The 18487-nt window shown below is 35.0% G+C and overlaps 1 protein-coding gene across 6 annotated transcripts in view; it reads left to right on the top strand.

Moving 5' to 3' along the window:
• Positions 1 to 27: 27 nt before the first annotated feature.
• The window catches only part of PUS10 (pseudouridine synthase 10), a 54573-nt gene continuing 36113 nt past the window's right edge, over positions 28 to 18487 (top strand). For 3 of the 6 annotated variants that reach the window (XM_032497613.1, XM_032497610.1, XM_032497614.1), the window contains exons 1-4: positions 28 to 327; positions 3295 to 3435; positions 6156 to 6419; positions 7164 to 7250. In XM_032497613.1, the coding sequence (XP_032353504.1) occupies positions 3310 to 3435; positions 6156 to 6419; positions 7164 to 7250 (477 nt within the window). In that variant the 5' untranslated portion in view covers positions 28 to 327; positions 3295 to 3309. Of the gene's footprint in view, positions 328 to 3294; positions 3436 to 4342; positions 4591 to 6155; positions 6420 to 7163; positions 7251 to 18487 lie in introns of those variants that run through there. The other 3 variants (XM_006191327.3, XM_032497612.1, XM_032497615.1) reach the window with 2 other exon arrangements.

Raw genomic sequence — 18487 nt, 5'->3', positions numbered from 1 at the left:
AATGACCTAGACGTCGGAGGCCCTTGGAGGCTTCTCTGGGACAACTCGGACTCGGGCTGGGAGTAATTTTACCCCACGCTCTCCTCCACCCGCGGGGGAGGTGGGGTAGGAGGCTGTCAGCCAGACAGCTTGACTGATTAACCTGCAAACAAGTAGGGGAGAGTCCACTCAGTCCTCGCGTGAAGGAGCTGGTACTTTCGTTCTAAAGCTCTCGTTTCCTCGGGGAACATAATAGCTAGACGCAATAGGTGCGTTGTCTTTAGTCTTCCCCATTCCCTCTGAGGGCTGGAAAGGGTTAAATCTCAGGCTCCAGCGTCGTGGGAGAAGGTGAGGCAGGGAGGTCTGAGGTGGGGCGGGGGGTGCAGACTGGGTACACGAGAGGTGTGGAAGGAGGGGATCGTTTCCTTCCTGCCTGAGTGGCTTTGTTAGCAAGGAAGGGTGAGTGGGAAGTTTCTTGAACCCGACTGACAGGGAGAAGGGCTTGCTTGGTTGCCCAAAGACTCGAGGTTAGAGCTGGGGATGAACTTTCCAGAAGTCTAGAATAGATTCCGCAGCTGAGAGTATCGGTAGCGCGATGAAGTTATGAGCGCCCCCTTCTTTGGAAATCCACATCCCACCCCCACAAGACGAATGACACCCTTCTGAATAGATATAAGTTTTAAAAGATCACAGGATGTGAGATTCAGCCTCCTTATTCTAATGGTTTTCACATGTCGCGCTTATTATCTGTTTGCAATAGTTTCTGTAATCAACCGAGAGGTGAAAAAAAAATCCATCCTCTCTAGTAAATCAGAGACGGGGCTAGTTTGTGGAGAAGGCACTGGATTCCGGTAGGGATCCTGACACGTGGGAAGAGGTTCTGTTGCAATGACTTGTTACAGTTCTTTGTATAAACACGTAAATGAAAAGCAAACGTCTTAAAGGCAACCAACAATGAAAACCTTACAGCATAGAATGCATTTCTCAGGGCTTTCCTTCAAAGAAATAAATCTGATTATAGAACAACTGATTTCTGATGTCTTATGAAATCCTGTCATTTCAGCGCTGTACACCGAGATGAAACAACCAAATTTAAGGCATAACGTATTTTCTAATAATGTTAACGTGCCTTAGAAGTCTCTACATTGTTGTAGGTGAAAATGATCTTGAGAGGTTTGTAAGTCCACTCCTTTATTAGCACATACATAAGGAAGAGAGGGGTTTTTTTGTAGTTGTTTTTAAAGACCTCTTTAAATTACTCAAGACGGGAGGTTTCCTAATTCTGAACAAGTTTGGGAAGTTTTCAGAGCCAACATATTGTAATGTGTCATTTATTGACTAGCATGCTACGTTTATTCGACAGAAACTACTGGAGAAACAAATACTTGTCTTTAAGGCACAGGGGGAGAAAAGAATACATTTTAATACAACTAAAGTCTCCAGGGAAGTCTTTGATACAAAGTACCCTTTTAAAGTACTTACTCATGAATTTATTGATTGCAGCAGGAGCGTTATTTGTTTCTCTTTCTGAGTTAAAGGTTAATTCTGAATTAAATTAAATCCTTGACCTCAGCTAATGAAAAGGAGAGAAGAGAACTTAAAAGGGTGAGACAGTTTCTCTGTGAGGGGAATGCAATCAGGAAAACACTTTAAAGGCTGATAATCAGCCCCTCAGAGAATCCCAACCTCTTTTCACCATCAAACTAGCAGATTAAATGGGCTGGGGGAAGAGATTCAGACTATTAAGAAGAAGAAGCAGATTTCAGATTATTATAAATAATAATCACCATACATTTTCATTATGTAGAGGGTGTTCTCCACATACTCTGTACTTTCTGGAGCTCAAATTTACTTAGGCAACCCTAAATCAATGTTTCCTAATCTGTGTGTCTGAAAGTTCTCACTGGTGTGTCCATACAAGCCATGCTTTCTTCTCTTCCCTTCCAACTCACTTGTTCGTCTGAGTTAGAACCCAGGCACAGGCAATCTGTTTTTATAGTCGGCCTGCTAAACTGATTTTTATGGTGAAGAGTTCCATAGAACTATCTACCTGTCTTTCCCATTATTTCGTGTCAAGGATCTACTCTTCATAAGTGGCCACAAACATTTAGAAACTTGCAAGTAAGTAGTGGGTTTTAAAGAGTTAGCAAACACAAACTAATTCTAAGAGTCATCATAGTAAGCACTTGGAAAGAGCTTCACCCTCCCAAAAATATTAAGCAAGTTCATTTGAATTACAAAACTGTGCAAATTAAAGGTGCCAGTCTTTTATCTGTATGGCTATAGTCATACCATACTGTACCATACAATCATGGCCTTATGAAATATCAGTAGTTCCTCATTTTAAAGTAATGTGAGCTCATTCATTAATCAGATTTTTTTTTTTTTGCCATAAGAAATGATTAAGTAATTTAATTTTTACTACCTCTCCTTCCTGGCAGCAAGAGAGTTATATTGGATTTCCCTCCATTATCTATGTAGTATTTATTCCTAAGTGAGTTTGTTCAAATTGAAAAGATTTTTGACAATAATTACTCTAAAATATTTTGCATTTAATTTGTTTTTGTTGGAGTTTTGTGCATGATGGAAGCAGATTTTTCTCATTTTGTAACAGTTGGTTGTCATTTAGTTATTTTTTCATCAAAGTAAAATAGATGTTTTTGGATATAGTGATCAATTTGTTTTAAGTACCTGAGCAGGGGAGGGTCTAGCTCAGTGGTAGAGTGTGTGCTTAGTATGCATGAGGTTCAGTCTCCAGTACCTCCATTAGGTAAGTAAATAAACCTAACTACCTCTCCCTTAAATACATACATACATACATACTTGATTGCTTAACCATCATTAAAGTCAGTTAAGTATTGTGTAGAATAATCTTTATTTTTTTTTCCTAGCAAACTAATTTTTAATTTCTAACAGTAAAGTTTATTGAATTTATTACTCTTGTGTTCTCAAACAGTACTGAGTGGTACAAAATAAAAAGCAAAATTTCACTCTGTATTGTTGTTTTCACTACCCTCTTCAGAGACAGCCATTTTTAATATTATTTTTATTTCTTTTGATTAATTTAGTTATGTTGATGCACTTTATCATAATCTAGAATGTTAAAGTCCTGAACAACTAGAAACTCTTACCTGATGCATCTAAGAAGTTGCCTTCAAGTTTATATTTCAATATGGTTATAGTGAAAGGGACATTATTGGAGAGTACCAAATAACTGATTTTCAAATATAAACTGTTATCCTTAAAGGTGATGATATATTTGTGAAAGTAAAACACAAAAGATGCTCATTAGTTTTACTTTTTCTTCCTTTCTAGTTATAATTATTTAATATGTTTCCACTGACTGAAGAAAACAAGCGTGTGGCCCAGTTGTTGCTCAGTACTGGTACCTGTCCAAGATGTATCTTCAGATTCTGTGGTGTGGATTTTCATGCACCATACAAACTTCCCTACAAGGTATTTTCTTTCTTTCTTTCTTTTTTAAAGTTAAAAAAGATTCTCTATTTTGAAATCAGTATCTGTATATTTAAGGGTATATATCTGTTCTTAACTCTTCATTAAATTTTTAAAAAACTATAATAAAATAATTACTGATAATGGTAATTTGAGGATTGTTATAACCATATAAATGTAAGTTCCTTCTTAAGTGATTATATCTAACATTTAATGTAGTGGGATCTTTGTGGAGCAATTCCCTGGTGCATTTAATGTTTGTATATACCTTTCCTAAAGAACATCTAGACAGAATATCACAAAATAGTGCTTTTCACCAGATATTAGTAAGATGTAACAGGAGTGGGTGATAGTCCTGAGATCTTCTATTAAGTGGAAGCATTGTGGGTTTGGTTGCCTTTTTTCTTTTCCTGTTTTCTATATTACCATTTGTATTTACAAATGTGTATTTACAACCCTCTAGAAGTAAATGCTTATCATCATTAACTGCTATTAATAACAACAAAGTAATATACTGAGATCTTTGACATTTATGGTAATATACAGAGAGCTTTGACAGTTAATACAGTATTTCACATAAAATACATAACATTTTATGAAATATGTTTTATTCTAATAGTGATATTCTATTTAGAGGCAAATACTAATTATATATGTAAATATGTACTTATATAAACAGTACGAATACACACACAAACACATGCATACATATACTCAGTTCCTTATAATTTTTTAACATTGCCCAGGAGTTAGCGATAGCAGTCATTTCTCCTTTGTATTAGTTGTTTCTATTATTTTGGAAATAATAATTATATTATTATTCATATAGCATTATTATATGTCAAATTCTCATATAATCTTCATGATAACCTATTAGGTAAGTACATACTATGATTGTCTCTATTTTCAGATGAAGAAACTGAGGCACAGAGAGGTTAAGCAACCTGCTCAAAGTTACACAGCTATTAAGTGAGCAAGCTAGGATATGAACTGTCTGAATCCAAAGCCTAGAATTTGGAGTTAGAAGACGTGGATTTGGATCCCAGGTCCACCACTTTCCAGCTTCAATTTTCTCCTCTATAAATGGGAATGATGATAACATCCACCTCACAGGATTTTCAGGGACAGTATGTGAAAACTCTTTGAAAAATGGAAATGGTACATATGCTATGTTTATTCATCAATACACACTCTGACTATAAAATAGTAAGATTGATTTTGTATAACTTATACATTCTTTCAAATACATTATAATCTATTATTTTATACATATATTGTAAGATTTAAATATATAACAAGACAGTGTTATCAACTTTTGTTTGTATCATTTTATGTAAATAAACATGAAAATATCTGAGGACTTTTTCTGGGTAAACATACTTATATTTTGGTATTTTCTATTCATATAATTATATATGTACACATACATATATCTATATTATGCTATATTGACATTATAGATTTTGGGTAACAATAAACCTATTTGTGTGGGTCATAATATGCCTGTATGTGTATATATGTATGAGTATGTATTTCTTTTCTAAAGATTTAATAGGAGAGCTAATGTCTTAATGAAATGAATTAAATTTGAATGAGAGATTTTTCCCTTTAGAGTCAGTAAATTGTAATATGAGTGAATTTCAAACGAGTATTTATTCAACAACTGAATAATAAAACCTGACTAATTTAGATGAAACAGAGAAAAAGTCCTCTGAGTATTTAGATGAGGGGAATGTCTGAAATATAAGAACAGTTTCAAAGGAATGGCACTTTTGTGTGTGTGTATATATATTTTTTTTATTGAAGTATAGTCAGTTTACAATACTGTGTCAATTTCTGCAGTCAAATGCTCTACCCCTGAGCTATACCCCCTAATACTGTGTCAATATCTGGTGCACAGCATAATGCTTCAGTCATACCTGAACATACATGTATTCATTTTCATATTCCTTTTCACCATAAGTTACTACAAGGTATTGAATATAGTTCCCTGTGCCAAGCAGTATGAACTTCTTGTTAGGAAAGACACTTTTTACATTCTAACACAAAGAGTGACAGAAACTAGGCAAACCAGAATGTAGTAGAGGGCTTTTTTAAATTAATTCCTATAAATGGTTTGTTATTATGGTGCCAGATTTCAGCATTGCCAGCATCTGTTTACTTTTGTGTAGTAAATTGCCTTGAAATTATTTTTACTTGATAGACTTTTAATCTGTCTAATTGTTCAGATTTCACATTAAATATTGTACATACGACGTTTTAGTGGTTGTGAGATTATTCAAAAACCTAGGAAAGATGGAAATTCAGTTTGCATTTCTATTTGTTAATTATTAGAATTGAAGTTGGACTTTTTTTGTTTTTGTTTATTTGTTTTACTAGAATTAGCAAGTGAATGATCCTCACAACAGAACTGCAAACCAGATTAATAAATTAATAAACTACAAACCAGACTAATGAAGTCTTTCTGTCTCAGATTTAGGATTTCAACTTCACTGATGTATGAAACGCTTTTGAAAAAACATTCACAGATATATTATTAGGAGTTAAGTAACTCTCTTTTAAATTCCCCAGAAAGCCAATGCTGGTTAATAAAACTAATTGATTGCTCCAGAATTGATATAAATCTGTGATATGTCATAATTTTCATTCCTGTTTTCATGCTTCATCTTACCCTTACAGACATTGTCAAAGGGTTATTCCTTTTTTAAAAATTAACTTTACAGGAGTTGCTCAATGAACTACAAAAATTTCTGGAAACTGAAAAAGATGAATTAGTTTCGGAAGTTCCAAACCCACCTCCCAAGAAAATTCGACTACAAGAACTGGAAGATGGGATTGATAGGATGGATAACCTGAGTCAAAATGGAGAGGGAAAGATCTCAATTATTGAAGATGGAAGCATTGCTTCCAAGAACTCAAATTTAAATGTATGCAATGTATGCCTAGGAATTCTTCAGGATTTCTGTGAAAAAGACTTCGTTAAAATGGTAAACTTTTTTATTAATATGTAATATGTAAAGATTTTCAGTTTTAAGACCTAGAATTCTTATATTTAAAGGAACAGTGCTATTCATTTCAACCTGTCTCACACAAGTGGATCATTAGAATGTTTTCTAAATTTTTTTTCAAAAACAAAGCCTGCTATTCTCAAATTACCTTTTTACCAACATATCTAAAAGTTAATGAAATATATATCCATGAATTTCAGTTATAAATACTGTTCAACTGAACAAAAATATATCAGTTTTCCCTTTGCTGTTTAACATAGCTAAAGAGTTAGAGAAAAGCTCTTATTCCTACCTATTAATGTCCGGAAAAGACAAGTGTTAGAACAGCCTTGTGGAAGGTACATGATTAAATGTGGGATTGTCTTTTGTTTCCAGGCGTCAAAAGTGCCATATTTGCCTTTATTTTATTTAAAATCTCTTCTTAATTGTGAGGTGACTTAATAGAAAAGTGTTTAATGTTCACTAGATTGTTCTGCAGATGAGTTCTGGCTGTTTGGCACCTCATGATATCAGTCTTTAGGGTCATAGTTGGCAAATAGTGGATTTCAGGATGTTTGTGTGAGTTTCCTATTCAAAGGTAAAAGTTTGGAAGTTTAGCAGTGTCATCTCCTAGACCAGAAATTCATGTTATGAAGATTAATGTAAAATTTTCAGCAATTTCTGAGACTTTGTATAATGCTTTTTTATGTAATAAAAAAATACTTTTGTGTAATACTTTTTTAGGTGTGCGAAAAGGTTGGAGCCTCTGGGTTTGAATTCACCAACTTGGTATTTTCAGTCTCCTTCCCACCACAGCTATCTGTAAGAGAGGTAAGGTCATTTACATGCATAAAATTATATGTGAAGTACACAATAGAAATTTCTCCAAAAATGGGGAAGTAGAGATATGCCTTAATGTATTATATTTTTTACATTTTATGTATTTATTAAATGACTGAAAGCATTATGGCATTATAGCTGCTTGATACTGGATGGAAAAAAGGAATGATTGGTTCAAGTTAGTTTATTCATCACGAGACTGCCACCTTTTTTTAAAGGTCCTTATTCAGTAGCAGACATTCAATGAGCATTAGCTCTGTGTGAAGCATGTTGGTCAGAGAAAGATATTTGATGAGGACTCCAGAGGTTTTTTGGGGGCAGATGTGTGTGTTTTATAATGGTCCTAGGGTAAGATCATTTCAATTATGATGAGCTTTCTTTTTCCTGGAGTAAAATATAAAAAGGTGACACCTCTTTTAGTCATTAGAAAAAGGGAAAGAAATAACCTCACATTTCTTTTAACTTTTTTCCTTTGGTAAGTGAAAAAAATAATAGTATTCATTATTGTAACATTCTTGTGTGTCAATACTGATGTGAAAAAGTAAAACTACCTTTGTTAATATTGCTGGATGTAGTATAGGGAGAATGACCTCTGTAATCTCAAATTACAGCATTGAGTGCTAAGCCCATCCACTTATATGTATGAGATATCTTTTCCTCAGGAATCCCAAAGCATCACCAGAACATTACATCTCATACCACCACTTTCTTTAGGTGAGCATGTTTATTAGCCCCCGAAAGGCTGAAGCTTGCCTTAAGTCTTCTTGAAGCTGGATAGAATGGTAGAGAAGTGCTGGGAAGTGAAAAAGAGTAGAATGATTTTAAATATTTTCTCTGTTGATGACAAGATAACTGAGCAAATAGAAGAAGTAAAGGGGACGGTAATGATATACTGAGGTTTATAAACACTTAAAAGTCATTTTCTAGTCAATTGTCAGTGCAGGGGAGGGTATAGCTCAGTGGTAGAGTGCATGCTTAGCATGCACAAGGTTCTGGGTTCAATCCCCAGTACCTCCATTAAAAAATAAATAAATAAATCTAATTACCTCTCCCCACCAAAAAACACAAAACAACATAATTATCAATGCATTTCTCACTGATAGGTCATCTCCCAGGCCCAGTTTTGGTAGAGAGAAACAGACTTTCAAAAGCTAAGTGACTCACAAAGAGTTGCAGTGTTTGAGTAACAAAAATAGGAATAAGAAGTATGTTTTCTAAGTGTGGTTATATATCTTACTACCAAACTCTTCCTCTCAAAGTTTGTTTTTACATGAAAATTTGTATTGTCCATTTTTACCACTTACGCGATGATTGTAACAATATTAACTTAATATTTATTGAATACTTATGAAGTATTTATATTCCGTATTAGAAATAGAAGATGCTGTTTTAAAAAATAGAAGTATTTTGCATAAACTATTCTTGCTTTCTGAAACTGTTTTTAACCACCAAACTATTTAGCAGAAATACATAACTATTCCAGTTATCGGGAAATTAATACATTTCCAAAGTTTAGTGTGTTAAGTGACTCAATTGTTTTTGTTGTAATAATGAGTAATATATTTTTACCCACTCATTTGTTAGGAATAATAATTATTCACAGGTTTGCAATTTTGTATTTCCACAACTCAAATTTTTTTCAGCAAATTGTGTTTATGGTTCACTTTGTCATTTTATTATTATGTTTTGTTAACTCACTTTTACTGCCATCTTTTATTACTTCTTTGGAGTTGAGATATGTTAGCCAAGATGGATATAAATTGATTTTTAAACTAGTTAACTTATTTTTTACACTTCCCAATTTAAACAAATTACATGTATTCAGAATATTCTTGTATTTTTGAACATAAATTCTGTGACTTCTCTATTGCTGTGTTTAATCTAGGTTGTGGTGTTTCAACTTAGATCTTATAAAACTTAGCACTTATTTGTCTGTGTGTAAAATAAACATTGATCTATATGGAGTTGATTGATGCTAGTTATCTCATAATTCAGAGTGGAATATACAATTGAGTAAATTTAAATGATTCAACATTTTTCTACTTCTAAAGAAGAAAATTATGATCACAGATACATTGATTTGAAAGCAAATCATTTTTTAATCAACATGGTAGTATTTATTATATTCCTGTTTGGAAAAGAAGCAAGGAAAGTGGTGACCTCAAGTAAAGGATTAAAAAAAGAAAATCAAACTATTAATTTTGTATTAACCCATCCATATTCTTGGCACTACCAATCCCTTTCTTGCTACAAGTATAGATTTTATTTACCATCATTATAAAAGCACTAATTTAAAAGCTTAGAAAGAAAAGCTTACAATTAGTATAATCATCGTCGTGTTCACTGAGTTTGGGAGAATATGGAGGGAGGGGTGGAGCATAGCTTCTGTATGTGTTTTCCTAGGAACTAGTTGATCTGGTCAGGACAGTTATAGACTTAATATGCTAAAGAAGAGATAACAAGACAAGACAAACCCCTATTAGACATCATACAAAACATGGTAAGCAGAATAAATGAGGGCAATATCCAGTGATTCACAGAAAACAACAGGATGGAAACTAGCTGGACATAATACTTAGAGGTTCCAAAGTCTTTATAACAGCATACAAAATTTGAATGTTAAGTTGATTATAAAGGAGAGTAATAAATATCTCATGGCCATCATGGTGACTTGCTGGAATTGGCCTTACTATTTGAATGTAACTATGGAAGGATGTCTTGTTTATAAGACTCAGATTTGTTAAAAGGAGAGATATAACAGTGTGACATGGTAAGAAATTATGTACCTACGTTGACATCTGAGATCCTGCAAGTGGAAGGATGCTGAACATCATCCAGAGGAGCATAAAAAGAGAGAAACAGCATAGATACAGGAGTGGAAGTGTGCTGTATGCCCCTTGGTAAGGAAGAAGTGATGAGTTGCAGATGTAAGATAGTCCCAAAGGTATTCAGTAGTATGAAGGACTCCAGGTGCCTAGGCACTTGATGGAGACCTCATTTGGTTCAAAGCACATTGTCTGACAGCATTTGAATTGAAACAGCTTCTTCTCCTAAAGTGACTCTCAAACTTTAATATGTGTAGGAGTCGTTGGAGAGTGTCCCAGGCTCTCTAGGACCCATGACTTTATGTTTCTGCCAAGCTCCTGGGTGATGTTGGTGCTGCTGGTAGAGCGATCACACTTTGAGAACCACTGTCCTAAAGGACAATGGGGGAACTAATCTACTTCTATAAGAAAATTGATAACCTTCTAAAAATTGTGTTCCTGATAGGAAGGGAGAAACAGGCATAATTAGAATATATCCTAGACTTTTCATAGGTAGACCTCAAACAGTCCAAAGAAAAGGCAAAGAAAAATGGCATAGGAATCAGCTGGAAGATAAACTGAAAGGACTGGGGGGTTCAGATAAAGTGCAATTCAGACCTTACTTAAAACCAAATTATCAGGAGGAAGGTATAGCTCAAGCGGTATAGAACATGCTTAGCATGCACAAGGTCTTGGATTCAATCCCAAGTACCTCCTCTTAAAAAAAACTAAGTATGTAAACCTAATTACCTCCCCCCTAATAAATAAATAAATAAATAAATAAATAAATAAATAAATAAATAAATAAATAAATTTTAAAAACCATATCTCAATAAAATGAAAGTTTAGGGAAAAAAATACATCTCAGTGAGAAGAAATGGGGTCTATCTTTCTTCTCTCTCTTTTTCTCTCTCTCTGTATTTACATAAGTATTTGTATTTATATATTTGTATGACTTTTTATTTTGGAAAATTTCCAAAGTAGTAAGTCTAGTCTAATGAACCCTTATGTATCATCCAACTCCAGCAGTTAATTTTTTTTGCCAACCTGAGATCAATTAAAAATATATATATACAGGAAAGGTGAAGTCAAATTAATGTAAATGTAGAAGAAGGTTTAGATCTATAATAGCAACTGGAAAATAAAATCTCTAATGAGAACAGACCTGCAAGAATTGCTGGGGAAGACATGGGGTGCTTAAGGTTATGTTTAGAGCAAGAATGAGATGAAAAAGGGGATAGATCTGCTTTCTGGAACTGATGGTGTGCTGCTGATGCATGATATAGAGAAGCCAAACTCTGGAAATCCTATCTGGCTTCTGTCCTTTTTTGTCAAGGAATATGACCTTCAACCGAAAAGGGTAGAATGATCATTGGAAAGGAAGAATGAAAGTTCCAGAGAGTCAGGCATTTCCAAATGGGTTCAGGTGTTCTGGCCTGCATGAATTACATTCCAGAACAGGTTCAGAAAGAACTTGCAGCTTCTGTGATCTTTGAGATCTTTTAAAAGCATGTTTTCCAAATGACTGGAGACAGATAAGGGCAGTTCCAGTTTTCCAAAGGGAAAGCAAATTGGTTCTATTAATTACCAACTGGGGAGCTCGACTCTAAAAGCTTGGCAAGATTCTGGATCAGGAACTAAAAAGTAAGTTGTGGGCAGTAAGGATAAGGAAAACTTTGTTGTCAATACATAGAACAAGTTCACTAGGGACAAATCATGTCTGTGTCATTTCTTTCTTTTATAGGCTAGCAGGACTGGTAGAACAGGGAAATACAGTAGCACCAGTATGACTGGAATTCAGCTAGTCATTTGACCAAGTTTCTTTCCTCATGGTAACTTCCTAAAAGTGGCAGGAAACATGAGCAAGATGTGAAGACAGTTGGATGGATTTTGTTCATACCCAAAAGGAGCTGATTAATGTCTGATATCAAATGGAACAGTGTTTTCCCAAAGCTCTGCAGATCAACCACTTGAAACCCACTTGAGGAAAGTTGTTGAAAACAGATTGCTGGGCCTTGTCTCGGACCTCCTAAATCATAATCTCAAGAGATGGGGCAAAAAAGCCCCTCAACAAGTTGTGTACATATTAAAATTCAAGAATCACTGAACTTCAGGGAGATTTCTGATGTGCTGCAGGATAGAACATGTGATGCTGAGGAACACTCACTACAGGTGTGCAAGAAACAGAGTTGGCCATATAGCACATAGGTTAAGGGTTAGAATTGAGATCCAAAAAGATCTCAGGAATAGGGAAAATCTAATAAGATAAAATTGAACAGGATTAAACATAAGTTCTTATACTTGGGTTTAGAAAAACAACTGCCAAGTAAAGGATGAGGCTGGAGTGGCTTAAGAGCTGTGTTTATAGACAAGGCTTACAAAGCTTAGGGGTTTTAGTTAATAGCTCAGTGAGAATTATGGGTGTGATGTGGATAACTTCTTTGGATTTTAGTCCAGATATTAGAAGTATAACATCTGGAAAGATGAAGATGACAATCCTGTTTTACTCAGTGTGGGCTGTTCCTGAAGTGCCGTATTCAGATGGAATGTCCTACTTTAGGGAGAACCAGTACAAATGGGAAGGCATTTTGTGGCAGTCCCTGTAATAATCCCCAAAACTTGTGAATATGTTATTTTACATGGAAGAGAAAAATAGCACATGTAATTAAGATTAAGGATGCTGAGAGAGAGAGATTATTCTTAATTATCTAAAGGGGCTCAGCCTAGTCATATGAGTTCTTAAAAGTACCCTTCTTGACTGAGGTCAGGGTAAGAGGAAAAGGTTATTGTGGAGAATGGTCAGAGAGACACAATGTTGCTCACTTTGAAGTTGGTGGAAGGGAGACATAAGCCAAGGAAAACGAGTGGTAGCTAGAAGCTAGAAAAGGCAAGGAAACAGATTCCCCTGGCTTAGAGCTCCAGAAAAGGATTTGGACCTGTTGACCCAGTGATGCCAGTAAGACCAGTGTCAGACTTCTGACCTCAAGAACTGTTAGGATAATAAATGTGTGTCTTAAACTACAAAGTTTGTAGTAACTTGTTACAGTAGCAGTAGAAACAAACACACATTAAGGTGAGTACATTCAGAATGGGGGAGACATCTAAACCCTGGTCACAGGAGCTGCTGCCAAAGGAACTTGATTTATTTAATTTGGAGAATGCGTGATTTAGTGGGATGAATTTTCTCTCCTTAAAATCTTGAGGGTTTTCCTCCCAGACAGATATATTCAGGAGGGAAATAATTTTTGGCTATAAGGAATTATCCAGAACAGGATAGACTTTTCAGGAATAGTGAGTTTTCAGTCACCAGAATGTTTCTGCCAAGGCTGGGCAATTGCTTGGCAGAGACCTATACAGGGAAGGTGTGAACCATGTAGTTGATTAGACTAGAGATTTTGTTCAGCCCTTTCAAATTTCAAGATCCTATATAGTTTTAATTAGAATATTTATTATAGTAATTTTTAAATGTCACCTTATACTCATGATTGATTCCTCTAAACTTCTACACCACAGTAAATTACTGCCACACTAAAATTACCATAGAATGAATAACTCAGACTTATGCTAATATTAGGCTAAACTTGTATTTATGGGAAAAGGGAATTCTAGTTATGGCCTTTTAAAAGTAAACGCTTTAGTCTTATTAATTCTTTTAGGTTTATCTTTACTAGTAGGCTCCAGTAGGGGGCAATATTGTACTATCAGTTTGGCTTATTGTTACTTCTCAGGAGCAGCATGTGGGAAACAGTTCACTCAGTATTGACTTTGAATGGATTTGGTGTTCCATAAATTAATGTTACTTTGGTTGTATGAAACACTACTTCTCTATATGCAACTTGATATAGAGTTTCATTTGTCAAATCAAAACCTTTTTCCTTTCATTTTTTTATACTTTGTGATAGTTCCATGCTTTGCATTGAGTTCTATAAATTATACGTAGTCCTAGAAAAGTAGCCAAAAATAAAAGCAGTACCATTTCTGTGGTAGCAGTTTATATTTATAAAATTGTTTTTTCTTAAATTCAGACAAAGGGATATTCAAAAGGCTTTGGATTTTTACTTAAGTCTGTTCTTAACCAGTTTGGGACCATCATCTATTTAGAATCCAAAAAAAGCAATGACTCCCTTGTCCTAAAGATGCACATATTCAAAATTTTGCATGTATATATAGGGTTCTCTTAAACTCCCAGTCATTAACCTAGGATCTTTCTTGATTGCATCATACTCCAGTAATTTTCTCCCTCTGTAATTGGTTGATGTGCTTACTTTTTCTAAAGGGCAATGTTTTTCTAATTATGTTTAACTCATAGAACAAAATTTGACAAAATCGCTTTGACCTCAAGTACAGAGACCCACACTTTCAAGTTCATATTTTATGTGCAGGCCTGAGCTGGCTGTCTTCATTCATTAACCTGACTCTGATTTAGCATGTGTGTTTTCTACTTTTTGTTCCTTTTCCATGACTTTTCAATTTTTATTTTATATGACCAGCATCCTGCCTGAATTAGTTTTTGTTCTCTCTTACCCACCGTTTAATACAAACTTAAGGTTCACTCAATCGACATACTTTCTGAGCTTACTAAGGAGTTTTCAGAATTTGTAGCCCTAATTTTGGTGAAGTTAGTCAGATCTTGCTTCAATCCCTATATCGTCCATTTATCCATGCAAAGCATTTTTACAGGGTTGCTGAACGAGGCACTGAAAAACATGCAAAATTATAGTAGTCACTGTCTCTGCCTCTCAAGGATCTTTCAGTAGACTCCTTATGGACGAATTGAGGGGACATAACCTTGGTAATGTTTTGCATATACAGGATGTAACTTTTTAAGCCATTCAGAGGACATGCAACAACTCAAACCCATCTCCCTTATAAAAGGTAACCCCGCTAGTGTATCTCTGTGAGCACAGCACCAGTGTGTGAAAGCCTGCATTATCAGGGCCACAGAATCACAGATCTGTAGGAGACCTTGGTAATCATTCTAGCACTCACTGAAAAATATTGTGTGTGGTTGTGATTTGTCAGAGCTCTGGCCATGTCACCACCCCAGGTATAAATCTATTAATACCTTTTGAGAATCTCTGCTGGAAAGTCCAGGAGTTCCTAACCTTTTAATCTCTGAAAGTTTAATGAATCCCCAGTATTTATGAATTGGAAAGAAGATATGCTTGGATGATTTTTTTCAGCCTCACAGTTTGGGATTACTTCACTAATCATCTCACTCATCCTCATTTGAAGAAGAGGAAACCAAAGCTTGCCCAGTGTGTCATATTTATTGAAATTTGGGTGTGTCTCCCTGCTTCATGCTCTTTTTTTGCTTGTTTGTTTTTAAACCATGCCATCTCTCCATCTTGTATACTTATGTGTGTTTTATTTACTTAACTGCCTTGCCCTATGGGCATTGCCTTTTCTTAACTACTCTACTTGTTAAGCCATACACTCAAGAACGTAACTAAGGATCAAGCAACACAAGAATGATAAATCCCGGCAGAGCTGCTGCATCAGAGGGGGAACCTGGGACTGGACATGGGAGCAAGTTCAGGATTCTTTTACTCAATATACAGCTGGGACATGCTTCCAGGGGAGAAAGGATGAATGACATACAATTAGACCCAAGTCCTGGTTAGAGTGAGCAACCAGAAGCCTAGCTGTCAAGGAATCAGAGCAGATATTAAATAGATCTAATAACTCACTATTAGGGGGAACAGGTGCAAGGGGGGGGGCATCAAATAAAGCAAGAATCTTTCCTGAGATCACTGAGGCTTGTAGCAAGGAGGAATAAGTCATATTCTTGGGAATGAGATGCCATGGTGAAGTTGGACTAGAAGCAAGGCTAATTCTAAAAACCAGCACAATAATATAATGTATACTGGATTAAGGAATGCAGTTGGCAGAGTACTCAGACATATGTTTAAATATTTAAAGATGCATATGTTACTTCCTATCTTTGCTTTTTTCTTGGCCTGAACCAGCTAAGTATAGGTAGAGGAGGCAGCAAGAAAGAAAACGTTGCTATGGCTAATCCACCAGTGTGGGTAGTTGAGATGTAGCAGGCTGTGTTAAGAACATGAGGCAGCTTTAAAATTTTGAAGTTTTTTGTTTTAATTTGTATGGTTTTATTCTCGTGAAGTGTTGCATTTTGCATCTTTAAAATTTACAGTGAGAAATGATTATATAACAGAATTAATAAGAATATAAGATGAAGCAAATCCTTTTTCTTTAAAATTCTATTTCCCCACCAGATGTAACATATTATCACATTGCTACTTACTGATTGTTGAGTTCCTTATCAAACTTATTTTTTTCCATTCATTTTTAGGACTGTGTGGCCTAGTAGACTCTTTCAGAAAAAGGGAACTTCTTTTTTTTTTTAATTTATTTATTTTTTTGGAGGGGTAGATAATTAGGTTTAGTGATTTATTTCTTGATGGAGGTACTGGGGATTAAAACTAAGACATCATGCACGCTAAGCAGGCACTCTACCACTGAGCTATACCCTCCCCCCCGGAAAAAGGGAACTTCTAATTTAGACTCTGCTTATTTCAGATTTGGATTTCTCTTGTTACCCAATTGAGAGAAGTCATCTCAATTACCCTTTTTGCTGAGATCACCATCATGTTTAAGACTTAGTAATTCTAACCTACTAGGTTATTATTTTTGAAAAATCATTGTAATAACTTATACATACATATATGTCTATATGTATATAAAGTGATAGTTTATATGTGAAACAGCCGCACCACCACAATGTGTACTTATGTTTTAGGAGCAGCAAGATACAACTCCTTTCTTGGGAAAACAAGGGGCAGTAGCTGCCATCATTTATGGAGCATTTGTGTGACAGCATGCTGTGTGTGCGCTTTCATTTAATCTGAACAACCCCTTGAAGTAGTACCTATTTTACAGATGATGAAACTGAAACTCAAGTTGACATTGCTAATAAATAACAGAGCTGGGATTTAAATACTCGTGTATCCAACTCCAAATTACATGCTTCTGATTATTGCTATGCCCTTCTTACTGCCAACACTGTGATTTGGTCAGGTATCAGAGAGGGTTATTGTGTATCTGTGTTTATAGGAGAGACTTAGTCTACGTTTTGACCCCCACATTCCAATGGTGCAATATCCTCAGTTAGGGAAAGGATTCTTGGTTGAAAAAGAGGAAAAGAAGAAGAAGAAGAGAAATGGAACCAGAGCTCTTCTTATTTTAACAAAAGTAGTAATTTAACAAGCATGATGATAAACCACCAGTTTATTTGGTGATTCTCTAAAACTACAACTTTGAAAATAAAATTAAAATTACATTTTCTAGTACTTACCCACCACATTTGTGTTCAAGTTTTGTTATCAGATGACTGGAATACGTACAGAAGGGGTTTTGAATCAAATATCTTATTATAGCCAATATCTTAAAATAGAGGAATTTCTAGTCATTTTTGTGAGGAGCTACTTTGATTTTCTTTTGGTCTTAGGAAGATTGGTATGTGTGTGTGATGATGAGTTATTGTGTTAATCCCTTAATAATTAGAAGTGGGAATGCCAGTTAGGCTTTCAGCCAGGTTCTTTCGTCATACACACGTCCAAATGTCCAAGAAGAGGGGGCTGGTGGCAGGTACCACCCTGATGTCAGACAAATCCAACTTCATTATCGACTTTTCAGAAACTTCTTTAAGAGCTAGTACTAGTACTCCGTTATCTTTAAGAAAAAATAAGGATCCGTTAAATTGTTTTAGACAAGATTTGTCAGTTAAGTAGTGTAGATCATTGGTAGTGCTGCAGTTGCTCTTGCTGCTTTTAAAAAAAAAAAAATTAGGTTGTACTGCTTAAAATACTGAAAGTTATCTTTACAAATCTTTCCTTTTAAATGTTTGTTTTTCCTTACCAGTATTAATACAGGATCAATACTACTGTAATCTAATTTCTGGAGTAGATACCATTCAAGGAAATGTTTATCTGAGAATTTTTTTTTTCTAAGAAAACCTGAGTATTTTTCTCCTTGCCATTATTTTTATTATGCTAAGTTTTCCAATTTTTTAAATGTGATAAATATTTTTCAATCATTTTGGACACTCATCATTCGTAAAATCTCATGTGAAAGACCTTAGTTGAGCATTAGTTTGTCACTTCACAGTGGTGCTTCCTTTATATTGCTTATAGCTTTTGGTTGAACGGTGAGTCAGAGATTAGCTGGGTGGATGGCTGTCTCTACAACCTTAGCAAGAGTGCTCGGAGCAGGTACTGGCAGAAAAAAGAGGGCGAGTTTTTTATTTTAAAAATGTGTATTATATATATGGCAAATTAAAGAGTCACGTTTTATTTTTGTTGTAAGTTACAAGCTATTCAGATAAGTAGCTGTTGAAGTATTGATATGACTGAAACTCTTGATCCTTTTTTCTGGTGGAATCTCAGTTTATTTCTAAAGTAG

Source organism: Camelus ferus, chromosome 15 (assembly GCF_009834535.1).
Source record: "Camelus ferus isolate YT-003-E chromosome 15, BCGSAC_Cfer_1.0, whole genome shotgun sequence".
Lineage (NCBI taxonomy): Eukaryota > Metazoa > Chordata > Mammalia > Artiodactyla > Camelidae > Camelus > Camelus ferus.
This window is presented reverse-complemented; position numbering and strand designations above follow the sequence as displayed.